Here is a 27,728-nt window from a genome sequence, read left to right as displayed (position 1 = left end):
AGTACATGTCATTGTGAATAAATGAAATATCAAATCTACATAAGCCGCTGAAGATAAATGTATTACTTTGATCTGTGTCCACTAGGGCTGATATGGTGTATAGAGAAATAGATCTGTAAAGAAATAAGTGTGAGTGTGTGTGTGTACTTGAACAAGGTACAGATTCTGTGGTCAATAAAGCGTGTACTTGAACTGCTGACACTGCAGCACACAGGCAAAGATAACACAGCAAATATGCAGAACGCAGGCACTGCTGATGCAAGTGAAGAAAGAACGCAATGCTCTGTTTCTTTATGTTTCCCCTGTGGCATCTACTGATGCTCCTCAGCTCCCTGCTCCAGTTTACCACTGGAGAAGCTCCCAAAAGATTCGCCTCTACACATCTGACTGATCTTTCTATCTATAGCTGCAGAACATAATCCAGCCATGCTATCCCATTTAATCTAAAACTTTCCAACTAAATAAATAAAACACACAACAAAATAAATATATTAGAATAAAATAAAATAAATAAATATGAATAAAAATAAAATAATGAAAACTCATATTACTATGTCAAAGATTACGAGACCACACAAGCCAAGAAAATCATTCTTCAAAGTACATCAATTTACATACCTGGAAATTCATCATTAAACAGATCAGCAAACAAATTACAAGATAAAATAATTATACAATAAATAATTAATGAATTTATTCATTATTATAAAAAATAATATAATGTAAAATATAATAAAATGGTTTTTTTTAATCAAAACGATATATATATATATATATACATATATATATATATACATATATATATATATATATATATACATATACACAAATTACTATGTCAGAGATTATGAGTCCAGACAATCTCAGGTCGATCAATCTATATCAGCCACTGTCATGTTGGTTTGATTAAAACACATCCTAATTTTTGAAAGTAATGCTAATGACAATGATCAAACACAATTGGAAGCTAAATGCCATAAAAAACAAAAACAAATCACAGTTTATAATCAGCACCACACTTACCGTCGTGATTGGCGTTTCCTAATGTCCAGGGCTCATCAGAGTCAAAGTGTGTGTCTCCGCCAATTCCAGGACCGGGAAAATATGCATGAGCTAAAAAACCTCCCTCTCCATCAAAAGGAGAACTGTCACCATGGAAACCAGAGGCAAAGAAGATCATGATGTCCGCCTCTTTACCCTCGTTCTTGATCTCAGAGTAGGCCACTTCCTGAAAGGTCAGCGGGGTCACTGTCTGCCAGACGTCGAAGGCCTGGCGAATGGCCCTCTGGGTGTCTTTCTCGCCCACTTTGGGGGTGAAATTATGTACGCTGGAGACAAGAAGAGAAGGAAGAACATTGGGAAAAAATCATGAATACTTTATATTGTGTGAATTAATAATAATTACTTTATTAAAAATATTACATGGAATAATGCATTAAGATAATGCTTTTAAAGTTTTCCTATGGCTCAAAGTAGGGCTGGCTAAAAAAATTCTGAATTTCGAATATTCATCGAATTAAAAAAAATTCACATTAGAATGCAACGTTTTATGTCAGTGTCAGCAATCATTGCATTTTAATGCTTTTGTTAGCCTATCCAGTTGAACCCACTAGATGCGGTGATGCTACACTGTTCATCCAATATATTGCGGAAAACGAGAGCATTAGTTGTGGAGAAGATGTTGATTACGTCAAAACCAAGCCGTTTACACAGAACGCATATTTATCACATTTTCTAAAGGGACATCTATCAGCGTTGCACTCGAATCTTGTCAAGACTGCAGCATGTTTAGAAAGCTATGTAAAATGAATGTAAGTTCAACTTAACAAACAAAAACATGTCTCAAGACTTTATGGCGTTTTTCCCCATCCCACTGTTACTCTTGTTTTTAAATGAAGAAAATAGCCTACTTTGGTTTTCAGTCCTTTGTAATAAACTACACATACATGCATGGTTCCGGTGTTTTTTTTTTATGTTTTTTTTTTTCTAATTGTTTAAGCAAATTTATTAATTATATATGGTTTATAAACATTAGTTTAGACATTATGCACTTTTTTCAAAGATGTTATGTTATTACACTTTGAAGAAACATGCATAATATTTTTCTCGATGTGGCCTCGGAAGAGAAGTCAAAACTTTTTTACCCCCAACTGAAATTATGCCTTTTAAATTCGAATAGAATTTGAATTTTGATAATATTTAAATAGAAAATTTGAATTTAGTTTTTCAGTCAGTTTGACAGCCCTAGCTCAAACTGTACATTTTCAAAATACTGTATATGACACATGCATAAAATGTAAATTGAAGTGCAAAAAGTGAATTAAAATGGTAAAAAACAAACCAAATATACAAATTTAACATATGGCAACATTAGCAACAAACTGAAATGAATATGTTTAAGTACTAAAATTACTAAAACTGAAATAAAAATAAATTAAAGCTAAATTTAAAAAAAAAACTAATATAAATGACAAAATTACAAAAATTTGAAAATATAAAAACTGAAAATATAAAAATAAAATACAAAACATTAATAATGATATAATAGTACATAAATAATATTTACTTTTCCATATCAAGTTCCCTATGACAGCGTGCAGTGTACTGCAGCAACCTGCTCTGTTATTGCACCGGTGTGTTTGAAAATTTCAATATGAATCCGCTCTGCAATAAACTGAAGTGAATGCCGTTTGAGTTCACAGAGCTGCGCTGTTACATAAGAATTAATCTGCATAAAAAATTTCCTTGAATATAGGGCAAAAGTTAAACCAGGCCAGACACCTAAGGCAGAAGCAGATGGTTGTCTCTGGCACACAACTGTAGTCACACACGAGTGACAACATCACATTTGATTAAACAGTGACTGCAAACCAAGTTCTACACTACATTAAATGACTAATTGAAATGTTTGCAAATGATCTGATTACACCAATAGGAATGCACCACAAGTACAAAATATCCCAGAATCCTTTGTGTCAGCATCATGTAACCAGCAGCAAAAGACACAACATGGAATTAAAGTCTATATATATATATATATATATATATATATATATATATATATATATATATATATATATATATATATATATTATTATTATTTGTATTACATTATATATTTATATATATTACATTTTATTTTTTATAATATATTATACATTTAGATATGCATATATAACCCTTTATTCTATTCGGTTGTTAAGTGGTGACTTAAGAAGCGCTGTTTCCGGGCCCAAGCCTCATCTCGTTCACTTGAGAATATTACCTCAGCAGTTGTTTATGAGCACTGTTTATTCCTATTAAACATTTAAGCTAAACTTTTTCAAACTTATGGTGCACACAACAGTCTCCATGTTCACAGCATCCCAAACACAAATAATTTGTATATTTATTTATTTATATTTATATTTTCATTGTCTGACTATCTGGGATTTCGGTATGGAGTTAATGTTAGGATTATATATTTTTTTTGGTAGTATTATATCACATTGTGAGTTTATATTAACACCTTTTGTTGTTTTCTCGTGGTATTTGATAAAGCGTTTGGACATGTGACGGCAGACATAACAAGTGGATAGCTATAATTTAACTATATAAGGTAGCTTTAGGTCTCAAGAGACAGACAAGAAAAAATTAATAGGCTGAGTGGATTTTGGGAGGCATAATAGCAAAAAAACAACTCAAAATACCAGTCTTTCATCAACTATTCCTCTACCTTCCTGACCTGTGCCATTCCTTGCTCTCTCTCTCTCTCTCTCTCTCTCTCTCTCTCTCTTTCTCCCATCAGGCAGAAAACAAAAGCTTCTTTTAGCATTTTTAAGGTTGGAGGGAAGCATTTCAGCAATGTCTGTCTGGGACATTGCATAAGCGGCATGTGTTCTGAAACATACGCACACGTGACAATGTGATATGCACTAAAATAATTAAAGATGAGGGTACAAATATACTCCTTCATTGAGATTCCTGATGGGCCGCCACATCATGAGAGGTGCAGTTAGTTACAGGCATACACTTCCCTGTAATCACGTACAATGGTTATTCAGCTATAAAGAGCTAACACAGTTTCTGTAGTTTCCTCCAGAGGTTCCTCAGGTGCAATATTCAGTCTATCCTTACATCAAGTGAACTTTGCATTGGATATTTATCAGTCTCTGAATATATCCTTTACCTGTATGTGATCTTTTTCTCCCTCCATTTCTGACCAGTGAGGGCGTAGCGTTTATTTCTCCTCCGTCGGCTGATGTGAGGGTGATCTGGGACTCCACACCGAGGTTTTCTCATCCACCTTAAAACATTTAGATAATGAACCCACCAGAAGACACCAAACAACTGTCATACTACTGTACATCACGTAATAATTTAAATGTAGTGCTCAAATCATATGGAACACCAACGAGATCAAAAACATGCATTAAGTAAATAAACAGGATGAATTTTCATGTTTTCTTTACAAAAGAATATATTGCACAAGAATGTTCTTATAAACTATATTGCAATTTAAATTGTTCTTAATAAAATTAAGAAATTGTATAAACACTGCATTGGGACATTTTAATAACATTTAAGATATCTTAAGAAACATCCAAGCACTGAAAAATACAGTGTTGCAGGGATGATGAATTTTCGTTTTTTGAATGGTTTTGGGTTAAATGCCTGAATTAAGGTCTGGTTAACACAAGTTATGTAGTAATGCAACTGACACTGATAGGTCACGTGACAACGAAAACATGACGAATGCAGTATGTCCAGATTACATTCATACTACACACATTTCAGAATTTTGTGGTTGCAAAGTAATTACTTGTTCAAAAAAGTACCAACTCAAGTGATTTCGGATGCAGCCCATGTTTCAATGGCTTTTATTCGTCTTCCTTAACAACCATTAGGCACCGATCAGACCGAATGCGTTTTTAGGTCTTACTGCCAACTGTTTTCTGAAGATTTTGGAGTCTAAGGTAAGTTATCCTTTAGTGCATATTAACTCGATCTAAGCGGAAGATATGGCTGGTCATTTGATCTCAATGAGGGGGCGACTTTAAACACTACTGTTCATCTTATTAATCAGAAACACAGTATTGTGTGGCATATTCACTTTGGCAGCTATACTGCCTGTTCATGATTTTTCATGCATTAAAGAGGATTGGTACTAACTCGATGGTGGTTTGATCAAGCACTCCCGTCACTGGAATACCATAAAAGCGCTGCATGGCAGCGACCGCCGACTGCATGGCTTTCTCAGATCGCAGGTCCGATGTCCGGATGTCATGAGGGAGCAGGTAGCCATAGTTCTTCAGCCATGTCTACAAAGAAAGAGACATTACATTGAGAACAAAAAGTAGGGTTATTATAGTTAACTAAAAATGTAAAACTAAAAAAACATTTTAAAACTTAAAATTTAAACTGAAACATAATTTTCATTTAGTTAAAGGCATTTAGATGTACTAAAATAACAAAAAGTAAAAAGAAATATAAAAAAAATGTATAAAAAACTATACTGACATGTGTAAAAATAATAAGAATTACTACAATTTGAACTTAAATTTTTTGAAATTATAAAAACAAATTCTAAATATCAATAAAACTAATACTTTTCTCAATAGTAATAAGATTAAATACTAATACCAATGATTGTAGTAAATCTACAAATATATCTAGAATGCATCAGAACTGCAGAAGAAAAAATGGCAGCTTTTTGGATCTTTGACAGACCTTAAAAAGACATCTTAAAATATTCTATAAAAAAAAGTGAACAAAAGGAGCACTAGCAAGTTTTAGGTTTATAAAGATTTGCTAATTTTAGGGTTATTAATCATTTTATGCAATTCATGTTTTGTTTAGTTTTTTATTCTGGTGCGCAGAAATTACGCACTTCACCCTTAAATATGTGTGAACAAAGGGAGAAAGCACAAACTGTATCAATAAACAGACGCTGTCTAGGTCAGCCACCTCATATAAACTCAGTTCATTTCGCATGCTCCTTGATCTAAACATATTTAATAGCACAAAAATAAAACTGAACTTATATAGAGCATCCCCATCCCCATCCCCATCCCCATCCTCAACCTCTCATTCCCTTATCTCAGCCTCCTCTCTCAGCTTTCATCTCTCCCAGCGGATGGGCAGAGTGGAGAACTAGTAAGCAAAGCCCTCATTTCAAAGTGCTGCACACATGGAGAGGGGCTCTTTAATTGAGCTCATGGCTTAGAGTCCATTTTCAGCATGAATATTTTAATGCTGGAGTTTCAGGTCCTTTCCTTCTCAGCGTGAAGCAGGACCATCACAAACAGTGAGTCAATGCTTCAAATGGAAATCAGTCCTTAGCCTGCTACATGCACTGCACTGCTTCTATGTATATGTAGAAAGAGCCATTTAGATTTCATTAGAATTAAAAATATTGCTGTCTTGATACTACAGTACCTGTGCATTTTTATGATCATTTTTAGCTGTTTGCAAATCAACTACATCTACTGTATTAATGTTTTTTTTAATTCTAAGAATTCTAAAATGAAATTTCAATATAAAAATGACACCATAAAGTATGTTTTATGATTTTTAGATTTGAGTATCTATAGAGCAGAACATCAAAAAGACCTAAAGCTGGAATCTTTTGACTTGAGCCAATAAGAAACCAGCTGGCAACCACTTAGAATACCCTAGCAACCATCTACCTGATTTAAAATAAATGTTAACTGTTTTTTTTTTTTTTCAGAAAAAACGAAGGCAATATTTTATAGTTTTATTTAGGTTTACTTTCTGAACTTAAACACCTAAAAATGAAAACTAAAAAAGTACATAATTTCTTTTTATATATACAAAAAAAATCACTAATACACTTTGAAAAGGAAAATATATTTTAAAAGATTGAAATAGTAAAACTAATAGTATCTTAATGATACTAAAATAACACTGACTAAAGGGCATTCAATACAGATGCCAAGATAATAATGGTAATTTATACAAGTAACATACCTAGAACATAAAAAAAAAAAAAAATCTAAGTAATTTTTCTGAAACCATTTTGACATCCAAAAATCTTACTAGAAATCCTTAAAAAAAATGTTGGTATTGTATAGTTTTTTATGGAACTGCACCAATTAAATGTAAAAATCTAGTTCTGCAATATATAATTTAAGTTTTTTCATAAAATTTTAAACCAACACCAACATCATACTCCTTAATGGTGAAATGCAGAAATAAAGCATCTCTCTATATAAATATGAATATAATGCACAGTCGTACAACACTAGCATTATTTTGCATATTCAGAATGCTGAAATGCAAACTTGTATCAGTGAATACACCCTTCTATGACATGGCTGACTCAGCCTCCATGGTAACAGAGGCTCTGCACGGCCCCCTGGGAAATCGTACCCATTAAATAATTCAATGTTGCCATCATTATAGCATGGCATACAGCGAAGTCTGAAACTAGCACTAGACCCAACAATACATGTCTCATCCACTTTGATAAATCAATGAAGGCTGTGAGATCTGAAGAACACATAAGGACTGTGACAGTTCAGCCCCGTGAATAAAAAGCCTTATTTAAGCCACAGGACTATTTCGGTTCCGGTACTTTGTAGGAATCGGTGAGATTCAGTTCAAAGACAGAAATCCACATTTCTCAGGAAGTATAAATGATGAATTGTTCTTGTGAACTGCACAGATGTCACGGGTGGAAAATCTACTTAAAGGGCTAGTGCACAATAATTTACTCACCCTCATGTCGTTCCAAACCTGTATGACTTTCTTTCTTTTGTGTAACATAAAGGGAGAAACTTTGTAGAATATACTTGCCACTCCTGTTTATATAACAAACATTATTAACGTCATAACATAAAACATAAAAGTCATCCACACAACATGTAACATCCCATTTTGGGGTTGAAAATATATTCCTCAACATTTCTTCTTTTAAGTTCCACAGAAGAAAGAAAGTCATAAAGCTTGGATGATAAATGATAACAAAGTAATTTTGGGGTCAACTAGGGTTAAAGGAATAGTTCCAGCTACATGAAAATTTGCTGAAAAATTTCTCACCCTCAGGCCATCCAAGACGTAGATGAGTTTGTCTTTATGGAAACAAATTTGGAGAAATGCAGCATTCCATCACTTGCTCCCCAATGCATCCTCTGCAGCGTATGGGTGCTGTCAGAATGAGATGCCAAACATCTCTGCTGATAAAAACATCTAAGTAATCCACAACACTCCAGTCCATCAATTAACATCTTGTAAAGCAAAAGGCTGCATATTTGTAAAAAAACAAAAACAAATCCACCATTAGGCCGTTTTAACTTTTAACCTTTGCTTCCTGCAAAAATATGAGTCCCTAATCCATACTCTGTTGTCCTCTCACACCAAAATCCACTGTAATATTTGGGCTGTTTTCACCTGTAAATAGTGCTTGATCTATGCATATTTCTCTTCTGATTCAGACAAGACAATATTGCGGATAGAGGACTCCTATTTTAAAACAGAAGCAATGGTTTGAAGTTAAAAACATCTTTATGATGAAATTGTTTCTTACAAATATGTAACATTTTGCAAGATGTTCATTGATGGACTGGAGTGGTGCGGATTACTTGTGGATTATTGTGATGTTTTTATCAGCTGTTTGGACTCTCAATCTGACGGCACCCATTCACTGCAGAGGATCCATTGGTGAGCAAGTGATGTGATGCTAAATTTCTCCAAATCTATTCTGATGAAGAAACAAACTCATCTACATCGTGGATGACCTCAGGGTGAGTAAAGTTTCAATAATGATCCTATTTTGGTGACCTATTCTTTGAAATCTTCAGTGTGATCCTTCTGTAGCAAGTGCGGGATTAACCACAAAAACAATCCTTTTCACAATAAACAGGTATACTGCACAGAAACATTTCACAACCATGTTATTCATTCCTGTCCTCAGAATTTTTAAACAGGGAATTTGTAAATAATAGTCCAGATTATACTGTATGTTCAGAATATTACAATAGCTACTGTTTTTATTTCAGTATATAGTTTACATACTTTGCATGGTAAGCAATTATGCATGCAATATACAGATGACCAATTACATTTGCCGATATGTGAAGTACACAAAACATACTTTGCAGCATCCTACATCCCACAATAGCACATGACAGCCCTTCCAATTCTAATATGATGACTGTTCATCTTTCTTTACTCTTATGATTGGATTGGTAATGAAGATTTTGACTGGATTTTTTTTATTATTATTTCTGAGCCAGTAACTAATCTGGTTGGCTGAATTAATCGTGCAATGTTATGAGTTCATGTAGCTTACTATTGCTTGCAAATTGCATTCCATTTCAGAATAGTTTTTTAAAAGAATATGGTATACAAATTACACAGCACAGTATATATGATGTACAGTACTCAACCAAGCCAGTTTTCCATTCCAAACACAGCCAAGTCTTTCTTTGAACAGCTGTCCCTGAAACTTGAAATCCTTTCGTCTCTGCTGCCAGGTGGCATGGAGTGATGATATTCTACCTTCATGAGCAGCATGCGCTAGCAGTCCTCCATGCACTCGCCAAACAAGAGCAGCCTAAACAGATCAGATTAATTTCTAGTAGCAACACACCTGAATTTGTTTAGGATTTGGTGGAAATTAAAGCCCAACATTAATGTATTGGGTTCAAAACAAGCCAAGCTCTATGTACAGCATCTATGACTTGCAGCCGATTACCACATTAAATAATGCCAACGTATCCCTTAAAAAATCTAGCTTCTAAAATCTAGTAAATCACATGTGCTGTGTTGTTGTTTTTTTAATATATAAATGCTGTTATTTTGAACTTTTTATTAATCAAAGAATTCAGGAAAAAAAATGCTTCACAGTTTCCACAAAAATATGAAGCAGCACAACTGTTTTTAAACATCGATAATAATAAGATATGTTTCTTGAGCAGTAAATCAGCATACTGGAATGATTTCTGACGGATCATTTGACTGGAGTAATGATGCTGAAAATTCAGCTTTGATCACAGGAATAAATTGCATTTTAAAATATATTACAATAGAAAAATTGTATTTTAAATTGTAGTAATATTTCACAATATTACAGCTTGTACTATATTTTTGATCAAATAAATGCAGCCTTGGAGAGCATTAGAGACTTCTGTCAAAAACATTAAACAATCTTACCAAATCCAAACTGAAAAAAATAAAAAATAAATTGCATTATCCAAAAAGCTTCTGTTCTGCTTTGGTTCTGTTCTTATGGCACACACAATGAAATACTGTAACACCCATAAACAGTACATGGATAAGAAGTCTGCATGACTCAAATTACATCTGATTGTTCTGCTGAAACAGCACTTTGTTTGCCTGCGAGACTATCCAGAGCTCAAATAACGCCTGATTACCTCATCATGATATGCTGTAATGTAATCTGTGTAAAGTTTCATGTGTTTTACCTTTAAACAATCTGACTCTCCGCTGTGTGCTTACAACTAGTATCAACCATCAGACCATCTCCTAAAATTTAAAGTGGATTTTTTTTTTTTTAAATCCCTGTCCCCAAATAATTTTATCATAACCATTTGCACCTTCTCTCAGATCCTTAGACTGTTTTTGACATGGCTCACATTAAAAAAAAAGTTAACTCCACTCTGAGTACAAGTAGACTAATTGGCTAATCAGAAAACAATCAATGCTGAAATGTGCTGCATTTACTGCTAAGATCAGACTGAAATTATGAGGTACATTGTTAAAAAACTTTGTAGAGCAGCATTATACAGAGAATATTACAAAGCAGTTACAGTATCAAGCATGCACTTACTGCAGTGTTACTTTGACATTATTACTGGCTGTAAAATTGTGATCACAGCCCATGTAATTGGCCTCTTTGAAACACAAGATGTTCAGGTCGTTGGAGTCTACTTTCTCATAAGTGTTTGCTAATGAGTAGGGAGTCACAAAAGCAGTTGACAATTCCATAGAGAGGACGGTGTGTGTGCTTAGTTTGAGGATTTGCGGGGCATCGATCGCGTGGCATTGCTTCATGACTTTCGATATCTTGTGTTTCAGAGAGAAACCACATGTCATCATCAGTGGAATCAATAAAGGTTCAGATCCTCACAGTGGTAGAAAAGGGTGAGAATTTAGTGCAAATGACACATTGAGCCCTGGTGCTCATGAGTTTGAGGCTCATGTCATTTCCTGCTCTTTTCTTATCCCTATCATTTCCTGTTCTCTCTCCATTGTTCAATAAATAAAAGTGGAGTAAAGGCCAGAGATGATAACAGTGTTGGAATTACAGCTGCACAATTAATCAAAATTAATTTGTGATATTGCTTAGTGTGATTATTGAATCCCAAAGGCTGCAGTTAAATAAATATATGTGCTGTGTGTTTCAAAGTTGCATCAACTCGTGATGTAGTGTTTTCAAAACATGCACACAAACTCATTCTGCATTTACTGTAAATCTGGATTGTGTGTAACATGCATCTGAGAACGCAACATGCACCAACCATCTTCTCAAACTTATAAACCGGAGTTTGAGCCAAAATAAATGAAGAAATTAATACAAAAATATTAAAAACAAGCCATAATTATTAGTATTGTATTAAACAATTCCACTGTACAATAAGATTATTATTATAATTTTTGTATGTTTCTTAAATAGAGTGAAATATTACAAAATGAAAAAATAAAATTATTATAATATTTTTCTTGGTGGAATTTATTTGTACTATAATATTTCTTATGTTTTATATTTTTATTTAAGAACAGTAATCATAATAAAATATAATATTTATTAAATAATTACATTGCCATTATTATTATTTTGCAGTCATGTTGATATATAATTAATTTATATAAACATACTTTATATAAAATATAAACAATAAAAAAAAAACATTTTGAATTGCAATCACGATTTTTTTTATCAGAAAAATAACTACGAGATTCTTCTCCAAAACATGCAGTGCTATTAGCGGTTAACCATCATGCTTTTGCACATCTGATTTGTGTAAAACATAATAACAGTGCTACAGCCATGGCCTAGCGGTTAGCTAACACACTCAGCCATGGCAGCTGACATGAGTTCAAGTCTGACTCACATCATTTCCCGATCCTTTTTACAACTCTTTTCCCATCATTCCCTTTCTTTTCGTGACTGTTCTATGAATACAAGTGGCACAAGGGCCAAACAAATAACTATAATGACAGTACTGGAGAGGGAAACGGACAGAGAGGGAGAAGACGAAGAACAAAATGACAAAGGCAGTGGCAGCGAGACAGAGAAGAGAGACAAAAGATGTGGATGGGGAGGGGAGAGGTGGAGTGATGGAGAGAGGAAGATGAGAGCGTACAGTAGATGGAGACGTGGGGGAGGGGAACGAGACAAAGACCGAGAGGAGAGCTGTTGATTGTGTTCATATCAAGCACTCCCAAACGAAAAAATATAGATCAAACATTTTAAAAGCACAATGATTAGAGTTGCAATAACAGTTGTTACAGTAATATAGCCATAACAGTCAAAAATCCATCATTAGCTGCAGAGCTAATGTGGGGAAACAAGTTAGACACATACTGTATCAGAAACAACACTTTAGCTTACTTTTAAAAAGAGTGCTTACTACAGAAATAGTATACTTAATGTAATGTTTTTGGACACTTAATTGCATGTTATATGAAATTAAATGGAAATGTATTATAGTTAAATTTATATTAAATGCAATTACACTGGAAAAAAGATTTTTGGATTGTGGAACAAAAATTGTGTAATTTGTTTTACAAAAAAAAATACTATTTCAAAATATAATTACTCGCTGTTTCTTTGTAATTAATTGTGAAATTTAAGAGTTAAATTTACATCTACAGTACATACATTACATACAATCTACACCATTTTTTCAGTGTTGCTGAGCTTAATAAACTGTGCTTATTTTCAATCACTGAAGAAGGACTTAAGTACACAGTGTAATTTCATCATTTCTTCTATTGTCTATGAAATATGTTTAAAATGTGCTGCTTAATGTACTGTCAAGCATTTGTATGTCATGTATATACAAGGCAAGGCAAGTTTATTTATATACAGTAGCATACATAGTATAGTATATATTTCATACACAATGGTAATTCAAAGTGCTTTACATAAAATGAATTAAAATAGTCATAAAAAATAATCACAACAATAAAACAAGGTAATTAAAAACACTTTAAACTTAATTAAAACAGTTAAGAATAGATACATAAAATGCAGCGCAATCAGTTTGGACATACTGTAGCACAGTGCTCCTTTAATAAATGCACAGCTAAACAGATGAGATTTGAGTCTGGATTTAAATGTAAATGTAGCACATCTGATCTCTTCTGGAAGCTGATTCTAACTGTGGGTGGCATAATAGCTAAAGCGTACTCCACTTGTTTTGTGTGAACCCTTGGTATTTCTAACTGACTCGATCCTAATGATCTGAGTGCTCTGTTAGGTTTATATTCAGTGAACATATCTGCACTGTATTTATGTCCTACGTTATTGAGTGATTTATAAATGAATAAAAGTACTTTCAAATCAATCCTAAATGTAACTGGAAGCCAGTGTAAGGAACTGAGGACTGGAGTGATATGCTCAGATTTTCTGGTTCTAGTCAGCGTTCTGGATGAGCTGCAGCTGTCTAATGGTCTTTTTGGGAAGGCTGGTGAGAAGATCATTACAATAGTCCACCCTGTTGGTGATAAAGGCATGAACAAGTCTCTCCCAGTCTTGACTGGAAACAAAACTTCTAATTCTTGCAATGTTTTTGAGATGATAGTATGCAGATTTAATTACTGGTTTGACATGACTACTGAAACTCAGGTCTGACTCCATAATCAAACCAAGATTCTTGACTTGATTTTTAGTTGTTAGACCCCTAGAGTCAATGTATGCATTCACCTTGAGAACTTCATTTTTGTTTCCAAACGCAATGACTTCAGTTTTCTCCTTGTTCAACTGAAGAAAGTTCTGGCACATCCAACTATTAATTTCATCAATACATCGGCAGAGGGAGTCAATGGGGCTGTAGTCATTTGTCAATAAGGCTAGGTAAATCTGGGTATTATCAGCATAGCTGTGATAGGCAATTTGGTTCTTTCTCATTGTTTGACTTAGTGGGAGCATGTATAGGCTAAACAAGAGCTGTGCGAGAATTGATCCTTGTGGGACTCCGCATGTCATGGATGTCCACTAAGACTTATGCTCTCCTATACTCACATAATAACCTCTCCCTTCTAAGTATGATCTCAGTATCAGTATACAGTAGTCAACATTTGAAGTGGATCAAAACCAAAAGCCATTTTGGAGAGGCCCCCGGAAAGTAATCAATGAGCGTTGTTTACGTTCAGTAGACAGGGTGTGCATGCTGAACATAAACAACGCTCATTACTTTGATAACATTGTGGGGTACTCTACAAAATGGCAAAAGGTAACTTGGGGAAAGGAACTGCTGAATAAATGATGTTATTATTGTTTTCTTTGCGCACAAAAAGTATTCTCGTAGCTTCGTAAAATGACGGTTGAACCACTGATGTCACATGGCCTATTTAACTGATGTGCTTGCTACATTTCTGTGTGTTGATCATGGTAATATCATTCCGAAGATGAATGTCTTACAGGTTTGGAATGACATGAGGGTGAGTAACTAATGACAGAATTTAAATTTTTGGGTGAACTAAGCCTTTAAGTGTTCTAAAAAGTAAAGTCATAAATGTGTACACTGTAAGTACACTTAATTGACCTTTTATTTCTTTAATGTTATATTATCCGCAACAACAGTTTTTACTAAAGATTTGAAGTACACTACAAGTGCACATTCAATACAATTAAGCACACTTCTTTTTTAAAAGGACAGCCGTCAAGCATTGACTGTAACAGTACTACATTTTTACATTTTAAATATTGTAAAAATGTAAAAAGATGTGTTGGTATATGTTGCTCTGAATGTTTTCAGTACATTGCTATAATGTCGCTAAGGTATTTTGGGTGGTTACAGGACTAGGTATGTAATAAAAATGAAGATTTAGTGTTAGAAGTTATTTAAATTCCTAACATTAAGTATAAGCACTAGGAATCACGATGCTACTTGTCATAAGTTATCAGGAAGCTGGGACGTTAACAAACTACATAACACAGCACAACCCAAAAAAAAACGGGTATAAATAGCATGAAAAAGGTAATGCATGATTCAGTTTCAATTCAAGCGGTGATACCAGCACAGTCTTTGTGTGAACTAATTAGGTTTTCTCTTGCTTTGTGATTTTTTCCCCATCTTTCTTTTAATTTATCCCTCAGCATGTGGTCTCCTGAAGAGACATATTCAGGACGAATTAGACTTTTATGTGAGGAATCTGTGCCATCCTTATTTAGTTCCCTGCATGCATTGCAAAGACAGAGCGAGGCCTGCGTTCTCTCAGCACATACTAGCATAACTAACAAACACAAAGAAAACACAACGTTCTACAGCTTCTTATTGTGTTACACAAGTTAAAAAAATATTAAATAAAGATAACAATGTCTTAATCCTATAGTAAACTGAAATAATACCATAATACTGTCAAGAGAGAACAAAGCAAACATAAAAAACACAACAATAGCTTCCTTCACAGCTTTCACCGCATGAGATTCGCTAGGGACCGGAGCAGTGTTCGGCAGGATACTGAAGTGTGTGTTTCAGTGTATACCTCGCACACTTCAGAGGTTCTGACATGCTTTAACATCCTTTAGAGGGTATGGCGAAATACATATCTGACAAAAATTAGGACAAGCAAATATTACACTTCGTTTTCCACACAGCCAAAGCCTCTTTTTGTTTTTCACCCTTTACAAAAAGTACTGTAGCATTACTATATTACAATGATGGTAACAGAAAGTAATCCTTATGGTACTACTATGATATTGTATGATTACCATGTTTTTTTTACATGGTTCTCCAAGGAAATAAACCATTATACATGTTAAAATAAGCATGACTGTTATTGTGATTTAAGGGTTTATAAGATGTCTAATACTCTAAATAATATTCTATGAAATGTGGGATTTTTGAATATTTCAAAATAAAAAAAAATTAAAAATCAAAGTGACCCTAAACTAAATAAAAACAATATTCAAAGAATAAAATAATATTTATTTAAATAAATTGTCAACCGAAATGTATCTATATATTTACTTATATACTGTGTGCATATATATATATACAGTCGTGGCCAAAACTTTTGAGAATTACATAAATATTAGTTTTCAAAAAGTTTGCTGCTAAACTGCTTTTAGATCTTTGTTTCAGTTGTTTCTGTGATGTACTGAAATATAATTACAAGCACTTCATACGTTTCAAAGGCTTTTATCGACAATTACATGACATTTATGCAAAGAGTCAGTCATTTGCAGTGTTGGCCCTTCTTTTTCAGGACCTCTGCAATTCGACTGGGCATGCTCTCAATCAACTTCTGGGCCAAATCCTGACTGATAGCAACCCATTCTTTCATAATCACTTCTTGGAGTTTGTCAGAATTAGTGGGTTTTTGTTTGTCCACCCGCCTCTTGAGGATTGACCACAAGTTCTCAATGGGATTAAGATCTGGGGAGTTTCCAGGCCATGGACCCAAAATTTCAACATTCTGGTCATTCTGGAAAATGCATTGTTCTTCACCAAACTGTTGTTGGATTGTTGGAAGAAGTTGCTGTTGGAGGGTGTTTTGGTACCATTCTTTATTCATGGCTGTGTTTTTGGGCAGAATTGTGAGTAAGCCCACTCCCTTGGATGAGAAGCAACCCCACACATGAATGGTGTCAGGATGCTTTACTGTTGGCATGACACAGGACTGATGGTAGCGCTCACCTTTTCTTCTCCGGACAAGCCTTTTTCCAGATGCCCCAAACAATCGGAAAGGGGCTTCATCGGAGAATATGACTTTGCCCCAGTCCTCAGCAGTCCATTCACTATACTTTCTGCAGAAGATCAATCTGTCCCTGATGTTTTTTTTGGAGAGAAGTGGCTTCTTTGCTGCCCTTCTTGACACCAGGCCATCTTCCAAAAGTCTTGGCCTCACTGTGCGTGCAGATCGCTCACACCTGCCTGCTGCCATTCCTGAGCAAGCTCTGCACTGGTGGCACTCCGATCCCGCAGCTCAATCCTCTTTAGGAGACGATCCTGGCACTTGCTGGACTTTCTTGGACACCCTGAAGCCTTTTTTACAAGAATTGAACCTCTTTCCTTGAAGTTCTTGATGATCCTATAAATTGTTGATTTAGGTGCAATCTTAGTAGCCACAATATCCTTGCCTGTGAAGCCATTTTTATGCAACGCAATGATGACTGCACGCGTTTCTTTGCAGGTCACCATGGTTAACAATGGAAGAACAATGATTTCAAGCATCACCCTCCTTTTAACACGTCAAGTCTGCCATTCTAACCCAATCAGCCTGACATAATGATCTCCAGCCTTGTGCTCGTCAACATTCTCACCCGAGTTAACAAGACGATTACTGAAATGATCTCAGCAGGTCCTTTAATGACAGCAATGAAATGCAGTGGAAAGGTTTTTTTGGGATTAAGTTAATTTTCATGGCAAAGAAGGACTATGCAATTCATCTGATCACTCTTCATAACATTCTGGAGTATATGCAAATTGCTATTATAAAAACTTAAGCAGCAACTTTTCCAATTTCCAATATTTATGTAATTCTCAAAACTTTTGGCCACGACTATATATATATATATATATATATATATATATACACACAGTACAGACCAAAAGTTTGGACACACCTTCTCATTCAAAGAGTTTTCTTTATTTTCATGACTATGAAAATTGTAGATTCACACTGAAGGCATCAAGGGCTATTTGACCAAGAAGGAGAGTGATGGGGTGCTGCGCCAGATGACCTGGCCTCCACAGTCACCGGACCTGAACCCAATCGAGATGGTTTAAGGGTGAGCTGGACCGCAGACAGAAGGCAAAAGGGCCAACAAGTGCTAAGCATCTCTCGGGGAACTCCTTCAAGACTGTTGGAAGACCATTTCAGGTGACTACCTCTTGAAGCTCATCAAGAGAATGCCAAGAGTGTGCAAAGCAGTCATCAAAGCAAAAGGTGGCTACTTTGAAGAACTTTGTTTCACACTTTTTTGTTATGTATATAATTCCATATATAATTCCACATGTGTTAATTCATAGTTTTGATGCCTTCAGTGTGAATCTACAATTTTCATAGTCATGAAAATAAAGAAAACTCTTTGAATGAGAAGGTGTGTCCAAACTTTTGGTCTACTGTATATACATACACACACAATACCACAACATTTTTTATGTTAAATGTTAATATTAAATCTGAATAATTTTTATTAAATACTTAATATTTAATATTAAATACTTAAATCACATAAATGAAATATATAAATTAAAACATTTAAATATATGGTAAGTCTTTACAATCTCTCATTTGTTAGCATTAGTTAATGCATTTAATAACATGAACTACTAATGAACTTTTTACAGCATTTATTAACCTTTGTTAATGTTATACAAAAATGTTCATGTTCATGTTCATGTTAGTTCACATTGCGTTATTAATGTTAACAGATAAAAATTTTGATTGTAATAATATATTTGATCTACTTAATATTCTATGATTAATTAATGCTGTATAAGTATTGTTTGTGTTAACTAATATACTTAACTAATGTTAACAAATGAAGTCTAATCTTATTGTAATTTAAAGTGTATCCAAATAATTGTTAGGCCTATTTGTTAATTTTTTATCTTTTTTATTGATAATAAAAAAAGCTCTAAGCCATAACATTTTCCTCTCAAATATCGTTATAAATTATTAATTGAAACAAAACGACAATAAAGGTATCCAACATGCTTCAAAGTCTGTCTAGACCAGCGCTGCACCAAAACAGCTTCAAATCTCCTTTTGGAAAATGAAGCTTTCCTACAATCTGAATGAATTTCCTCATGAGGCTCCCTGAGTCCCTATTGTACAGTAAATGTGTGCAGTTCCTTACAGGAATCAACCGCTTAGCATTTATATTCAAATCCAACAAACTGGTGGGGCTTAACTGCTCCTGTGGCTAAAATTAAACTGTCATATGGAGACAGCAATCTAAACTCACCGGGCTACAGCTTCTCAGACTCTGTGACATGAAGGTGAAGAGGTTTCATATCTCCACACGGCTAGACACATATAGAGAAATTAATTGATAGTCCAGGAACAGAACTGAATCAAATTGGAAATCCTGCACGAATGAATGCATCAATATAGAGCCAAACCAACAAATGACCAAAAAGCTCCAGTATGCCATATATAAAAATTTATTAAACATGGGAGGAAGCTAAGAAACAAAGCAAATGTTAGAATGGGTGAGCCCTTGAACCTAAAAAATGCTTAGGTTTTGTTTTTTTATGACTTTTTGATTTGATTAGACATTGGGATTCATCTAATGTGCAGACAAAGTGGTTCAATCACAGTCTGACAGCATCTACACAGTAGGTTTTGACATTTCTCTTTTAAAAATGCATGAGTTGGTCACCTAAGAAAGATACTTCTATATAAATGCTATGTGTTTCTGACAATAAAACAAGACTGAATGCTGAGAAAAAAAGTAATAGCAAAGTTTAACATTTAAAATTATTGTCAATATAAGGAATGTTGTAAATATGATGCATGCATTGCCTTTTCTTTGCCCTGTGAACTCTGTCCTATGCAGATTACAGCTGTCATCCATTAAAACAGGAGTCGAATGGAGACGGCACACTAAGGACATCACTGTCAGTCCAAGTCATTCACACCTTGTCAAACTACATTTATATAAGAGAACTGACATTCTAAAGCGGCATCCAAATAACTGACTTTTAAGACTAGATTCAAGTCGTCTCAAAGAGTAAAGTTCTTTGTTTAAAATTAAAATGAAACAGCATTTGCAACCCATTTTACTTCCATTATGTAACACAGAACATTTAACAGTAAAAAAGCACAGAATTTATTTATTGGGAAAATTTGATTTCTTGATGTTTAAAGGCATACTACTGTATCAGCCTATGAAATAATGTTATTCATTTTAGCCAACATTCAAAGAATATTTGTTGCATAAGAAACCGCTGTACTGTTATCTATTTTTTTTATGTTTTTATACATATTCTAAAGTTTTATTATTTCTGATTTCTTTTCCCTTTTTAGGCATTTTTAAAGTGGTTATTTTGTTTTTAGCTATTTTTTTAATCTTTTTTATATAGTTTAATTATTTCATAGTTGTTTTAGTTATTTTAGTACATAAATAAAAATTAGAAATGTTTCCATATGCTTCTAGCTGAAATACAGTTGAAGTTTTTTATATTTCATTTTATTTCAGTTAATGTTTATTTAATTTCAAGCAACAAAATGTTTTTTTAGAGTTTTAGTTCCAGTTAACAATAAAAATCCTGATAAGGAAAACATTTGTATTTTTAAAATAAAGCTGAAATAAAACAAAATATCAATATTAGATGAAAATCTCAAACTTAAACGAAAATTTGAAATGTTACTTTGATGACTAGCTGAAATAAAAAGGTACTAAGACTAAAATAAAAATAAATTAAAGCTAACTAGAAATGTTTAAAAATTAATACAAATTACTAAAACAAATTTTTTTAGAGATGCTTTACAGCTAAATTTAATTTTGTTTGCATCACTGTAAAGCTGCTTTGAAACAATAAAGCGCTTTATAAATAAAGGTAAAAAATTATATTAAATAATAATACTGCAGTAACGCATATATGGGAAATACTACAATGCAGTACTTCAATATTAGAAAATATATTCATTTTTTCTTTTCCAGGGACACTACTGTACTCAAAGCATAAATATTAAGTCAGCTCTAAGGCAACAGTCCAAAACTAGTATCGACTGCTGCCTACTCACTGCATGACTCGCTTGGTAGTGAGTCGAAAAACAACAAGAGCCTTACTACAGTATTATCATCCTCACCAACAGCCATCACCATTATCATTCTCTCAACAGCAGCTCTGCACGGCTCTTTGTCATTAACCTGCTCCAGCAGAGGAACAGATGCTTGGCCAGAACTAGTACTACAAATAGCATCTTACTGCTGGTAATTGTTCACACAAATCAATCAAACTGCCCAATCCACACACAAGTCACTGCTTCTGTGATGACGACTGAAGATATTTAGTCTTGTAAAGCTGAGATAGGAAGATATAATCTATATACAGTAATATGGTCTAATCTGATATCAGAGTCTTAAAAGATTGATATCTGAAAACAGAATGAGCAGTTAAGTGGATCATCATGATCATATTACCTCATTTTGATGGGATACTGACATTGAAACCTCTTTTCCCACCATTTTCAGGAACCTTTATTTTTCTATCCACATTAGGCTACACAAATCTTATGACTGCAATTTACAGATTAGGTCATGAAGCCGAATAATGTGTGTAGCCTGATAATTGATTACAAACAAAATTTGATCACATTGTTTTGTAGGTAATTAATCAAGGTAAAATGATATTGCTCTTAAATTGTGTAATACACGCACAAAAATCAGTATTTATTATTATGTGCAATCATACCAAAGCTCCTGCTGTAAGACACTCTTGAATGAAACAAAGAAACGGAGGGTTAAAACGCTCCTGGCATGCGAACAGAATGAGAACTGGAAGAACAGTATCTTATAAATCTATAATATTGCAATTTTCGGCATTAAAAACTAGAAGATCAATGTTTAAATTATAATTAATTTGTCTTTTCATCATTATTCTGACATACCTGATGATTACTTTTGAGTCTTAAATTGGTAACAAAACAACAATGACAAGCTGTTTATCTCAACATTTGTGCAATTTATCCACTTTATTTACATAATAGACTTTTATGCATAGCAAAATCAACCTCTCGTCAAGCAATCTGCACCATAAAAGAAATGCTTTATCTTTAAAAATTGTGCCAGACATAACAGTAAGCTCTCTATTCACCAAGTAACCCATTGCCACAGCAAAGCTGAATCCAACAGCTCTGGCTCGCTCCTCAAAAGCATCCCTGCCTTTCCCATCAATTATGAAGGAACCTATATTTGGAACACACACGAAAACAGCAGCTGCACATCAAAATAAAAGCATTACATGGCTATAAATGCAGCCTCTCTATATATAACAGAATCATTCAAAACAACTCAGGTCCTTAAGGAAAATTATTGTGCTATCTTAACTGAAGCTCTTTGTCCTGTTTTTGCTCACTAAGATGCATGTCTCTTGAACAGGATCAGTTCAGTTCTAACATTTCACTAAAGCATAAAGGTTTGAACGTGTTGCCCCCAACTAAGACAAAATATATATAGGGTATAATAAGGGAATGCATTTGCAGTGAGTGGCACAATGAAATTATCCAATTACTGGCAACCTGATAATGGCTTCACTGTGCTGTATTTCCAGGAAGAGTGAACATAAAACACTTAATGTCTGTCTGGGGCCGAATATAAGGCAAAATGGAGCTGAGAGAAATATAAGAATACATTCACATGTGAATTATTTGGATGCATTGCTGCACTACCTGTAACACAAATGCATTTAAGAGATTGTAAATAATACATATCAAGATAAGTACTATTTTCAAACATGATAACTGTATTCAGATGTGGATGCATTGTTATTTTTGCAAATGTGCTTTACCTGTAATATCATAAATAAATAAAAATATGTATGTTACCATTTTCAAATATGTGCATGATTTGGTTGCATTGTTATCGTTACATTTTTACACTACATATAATGCCACAAAAATAATATATTATAATAAATAATGAAACCGAATTAGTGCTACTGTTTTCGAATATTTATAGACGTGTATGGTTTAGGTGCATTGTTATTGTTTTACCTGTAGTGGCATGCTTATTTACGATGTTCGTAATTAGTACGAATCTTAAAACACCAAGTACATTTATTTAATGGTAATCTGTATTTAACACGATATTAAAATAAACGTATTGCATTGCTTGTTCATTTGACTTATTTAAGCATCCCTCAATCATTATTTATTTACCATGTTTGCCCACTTTAGCTAATAAACCCATTTCATTATAATGGTCATCTGTTTTCTAAACGCTGTGCGCAATAACGCGTCCGTGTGGTGATGCTCAAAGGAACAGGTCGCTTGCACGAGGTGAGGATGGTGGACATGTCATCTCTCTCCACGTACCTCAACAATGAAGGTCCTCTCTTCTCCACAAACAGACACGACCCAGAAGAGAATGTGGAAATAGCATGTTTTCCAACAGAACCCCGGGAGTCCCGTCTTTCTCCCCCTGGCTCCCACCCCCGCCATGACTGTCCCCAGATTCCCCCCACTGTCCGCCGTTGATTTCCAGGCTTATTTCTTGTGTTTGTTCTTAATTATTTCAGAAAACAACAACGAGCGTCCTATATTCCTGAAGGTGCTGTGAGCGTTTCTTCTCGGTCGAGCGTTAAATTCGCAAAGCCATTTTGTGTCACGTCTTCTCAAGGTACTGTGTTGAAATGATGCTGCGCCGCTGATGCGCTCGAGAGAATACAGCACCGTCGGCGCGCACAGACCCACGCGGAACTCCGACTCCTTGAGCGAATCGGTTCTTTTGAACCGTTCGTTTCAACTGATCGTTTATTAAACAAATTGGCAACTACTTTCACCCATCTTTCACAAAGAAGGATTTAGAACGAAAAAGAAAAGTAATTTATGTTGACGACTGTTTTAGTATCCTACGTTTTGAGGAATATTTAGAGAGAAAATGGGTTGCATTTAAGCCCACAATGAGTAATTATCTCTGATTTAAAAAAAATATATAATAGGCTATATAAAACCGATTTAGGCTATTTCTCATATCTGTGTTATAAAAAAGAACTAAGTTTAACAGCAAGTGTTAATAGTAGCCTGCTTCCTGTAATATAAATGTGGTGTTGTTGTATGTCATTCAATTCATTTAATGAAAGAAAAAAAACGAATCTGTCAGTAGCTAACTGCTCTGATGATTTACAACACGTCACACAATAACAGTATGCTAATTCAGAATCGTACACAAAGTAGCCCTAATTGATTCAGTACTGAGTTAAGATTACTTCATTAAACACTTGAAATCATTCTTAAATCATATTGAGCTGTTCAGTTCATCAAGAAATTTGTTCGAGATTGTGTGGCGATGCATATGTTTTGATTCACTAAAAAGAGCCGAAGAGTATGGGGTTAGAATTGTTGCATTATTCCAAATAAATAGATTATGATCCACAAATAAATGTAACGAGATTCACAAAAATATATCAAATTCACAAATGAATATAAAGAGTTTCACAAAAAAATTTAAAACTCACAAATAAATAAAATGAGATTTGCAAATAAAAAAAATATATTTACAAATGTGTTTAATGTCACAAACACAACTCTACCTGGTATTTATTTGTGAACCGCTGTCTGTGCATTTGTAAATCACTGCAAGCATTTGTGGATCGGTTCCTGTGCATTTGTGGATTTGAAACACTTCTAGCTTCGACGTGCAGATAAATCCACAAATAAGTGGACTCCACCCACCGTTTACTCAAGCCAATCAAATAACGGCCACATTGAGCTGACCAATCGTAGCACGTTATCGCTTCAACCAATCACGTTTTGGCTTACAGCCAGGGGAACTGCGGGAATAGACACCGAACTTGAGACCAACAACAGACAGTCAGGGCATTTCTCAATACCAAGTTCGCAGAGTCTGGACTTCCGTCCTTCCGAGTTTGGACATGCCAAGTTGGACTCAGAAGAACGAACTCTCGAGGACGGGAGGACGCGAGTCCAGTCATTCTACAAATGGAACGGCAGCGTACTTGATAGCTTCACTCAGCATGCATGTTTTACTTGAATTAACTTCTTTTTTATTTTCAATATATTAAATATATTAGTATTAAAAAACTAATATTTACCTACTCTGATTATTTTCACTTTATATTTATAATGAAATTGAATATAATATTAAACGACTGTCTCTTTTTTATTTTAAAAACTATTAAACATTAATATGTGGTTCAGGTAACATTAATACTGTGATTATATTTACGTCGTTCAAAATAAATAAAATATGTGGAAACAACTGCCTCTTTTCATTAAGAACAATCTAGCAATAAACCCACTCAGCTACAATTTAAATAATACGGTTGAAAGGTGTAAATCAATTGTAAATAAGTGTAAATCAAAATGGAACAGCTTAGGATTGCCATTGCAATTGCTATTTATCAAGATGCTGAAGAGGAGGCTGCCGAACGGAGGAGACGAATCCTTCAAAGAAAAGCCAGGATGCAGCGGAGGATGGCGAAGAGACGTGCCATATTAGCATGTCTCTCTAGCATTGTACGTTTTTCTAATTATTCTTTCTTCATAAACTGCCCATATACTTATGTGGACTTAGTTAGGTATATCCAAATGAAAAGTCATAATAAAAATTTATTATAATGTATCATATAGGCACCCTATCAACAGACTACAAAGTACTATCTCACAAAAAGTTATGTAAACTATTGCAGGGATGTAATGAGACATTAGATTTTTCAGTATACCAAATAAACTGACAAGTACAATAGGTTTGACAGTTGATAACATTTAAATTAACTAGCTTACACTTCACACACCTTTTATTTGTCTTTGTGGTGCTCAAATAAGTTGATAGTTTATCATCTTTATATAGCTAGGTGCACATCATATTACTGCATTAACACAAACAGGACAATTTATTATCTATAATAATCATATAGGCTACAACTTTTAGACTCTGGGATGAATGTTGTGCTAGAGCTTATCAATAAATGAATGAAACCGAAATAGAGTATAAAGAAATACTTCACGAAAAGAGCAAATGTTAGAGGGAGATTTAATTATGGCAGATTTTAGTAAATTTTAGACAAAATCCTTAAAACAACTGAGTATATAGCTTATATTAAATCCAAAAATATAATAAATACAATGCAACGACAGTACATATAGTAACAACTTTTTAAAAGCAATACATATAACAAATACATAATACAACAAAAGTAAAAACATTCTTAATATATTATCTATATATTTTAACAGGAACAAAGTCCCACTCGCAGGTATTCACAGATCAATGACCAGGTACCAATCCTGGTCAAGTTTTTTTCTGGAGAGGATTTAAAGCCAGCTTTCAGGCTCTCCAGGAACAGCATCAACATGCTGGTACAGATGCTGCCCCGTCAAAAAGCCCATGGATGGAGCCGTGAAATTGAAGTACTTGTTACGGTTTATTGGCTTGCCTGTTGAGCATCCTACAGGGTCACATCAGATGACTTCAGCATGCCACTTTCAACAGTTTGTAGGACTGTTCACAATGTTGTGGAGGAGATGATGACCATCCTCCACAAAATTATTCATTTTCCAAAAGCAGAGGAAATGGATGAGGTGGGGGGTGGCTTTGCTCACCTTGCTGGCCATGAGGCATTCCGCTGTGCTGCTGGTGCCACATCAGGATTGTTCCTCCTGCAATGCCACAAAAAAGATGCTACATAAATAGAAAGATCTTCCCTTCCATCATTCTACAGGGCACCTGTGATGCTAAAGGCATATTTATAGATGTGTATATTGGCAATCCAGGCTCTGTACAGGATGCCCTTGTGCTGCGCAGATCACCAATGTACCAGCAGGCTTTGTATTCACCAGCTGGATACTATCTTTTGGGAGATGGGGGATACCCTTGCTTGCAGCATCCTATTGCAATCATGACCCCATACCGCCAGCCTGTCGCAAGTAAGAACACTTTTTTTATGTCAGACAGACAGACACACACACACGATAAACCAAATTTTTACTGTTATGAATTTGCAATACACTACACATTTTCTACACGATTTTTGATTAACAGGCCAAGTTGAAGCCCGATACAACAGGCATTATGCACAAGCACGGAACATCATCGAGCGCACTTTTGGGATGTTAAAAACTCACTGGCATGCAATTTTCTTGCGGGCCCTAGAGATCAGGCCACTGTTCGCCCCAAAGGTGATTGGTGCCTGTTGTATCCTCCACAACATCTGTGTGATGGGAGGTGATCTCTTGGAGGAGGAGGAGGAAAGCCAAGGACAAGAAGACAGCGAGGATGGTGAGAATGCAGCAGTGGGTGAGAGGGACCTATCAGGGAACCATCTCAGAGGACGTCTGGCTGCTCAGCTTTCTTCTCCCGTGGAACTGCCTGGGTGTCTAACTGAACAGTACTACATCTAGACAGTAAACCTTTCCAGATGTTGTCATGTTCATTAAAAGAGCAACATAAACAGTTGAAATAGCTATGACATTAATTAGAAAGATAGGTATGAATAAATGTGCAAGTAGATGGGTATAGATACATTTATACGTTTTCTTAATGTTGGTATGTTCTTCTTGAGATTTAACTGCATGATTGTAAATAATTGTATACCACTATAGACATTGGATATTACATTATTTTATATTATTTGTGTTTTTGTTGTAAATATAAAGAATACACTGTTGCTATAACAATGATTTGCCAGGGTTGAAATTGAAACATTCATTTTTATTTTTTTTTATTCAAATAATCTATATAAAATCATTTATCATTAAATACAACATTAATTTAGAATTTATTAAGTTTTTCAAAAAGAGACATATGTCTCTGCTCTGGCTGTTGCTGCCCTCTCTCTCTCCTCTTCTCTCGCCAATGCTTCTCTCTCCCTCTCCTCTTCCCTCTCTGCCTGTTCTTT

The 27,728-nt window shown here is 34.6% G+C and overlaps 1 protein-coding gene across 1 annotated transcript in view; it reads right to left on the bottom strand.

Moving 5' to 3' along the window:
• The window catches only part of LOC132160779 (matrix metalloproteinase-24-like), a 36,922-nt gene extending 13,337 nt beyond the window's left edge, over positions 1-23,585 (bottom strand). Inside the window, exons 1-4 of the mRNA XM_059570468.1 lie at positions 23,185-23,585; positions 5,152-5,300; positions 4,169-4,285; positions 1,024-1,328 (exon numbers count right to left, since the gene is read on the bottom strand). Coding sequence (XP_059426451.1) covers positions 1,024-1,328; positions 4,169-4,285; positions 5,152-5,300; positions 23,185-23,310 — 697 coding nt within the window. The 5' untranslated portion in view covers positions 23,311-23,585. The remainder of the gene's footprint in view (positions 1-1,023; positions 1,329-4,168; positions 4,286-5,151; positions 5,301-23,184) is intronic.
• Between the last annotated feature and the right edge of the window lie 4,143 nt (positions 23,586-27,728).

Source organism: Carassius carassius, chromosome 17 (genome assembly GCF_963082965.1).
Source record: "Carassius carassius chromosome 17, fCarCar2.1, whole genome shotgun sequence".
NCBI lineage: Eukaryota > Metazoa > Chordata > Actinopteri > Cypriniformes > Cyprinidae > Carassius > Carassius carassius.
The sequence above is the reverse complement of the archived record's forward strand: the minus strand, read 5'-3'. Positions and strand labels throughout refer to the sequence as shown.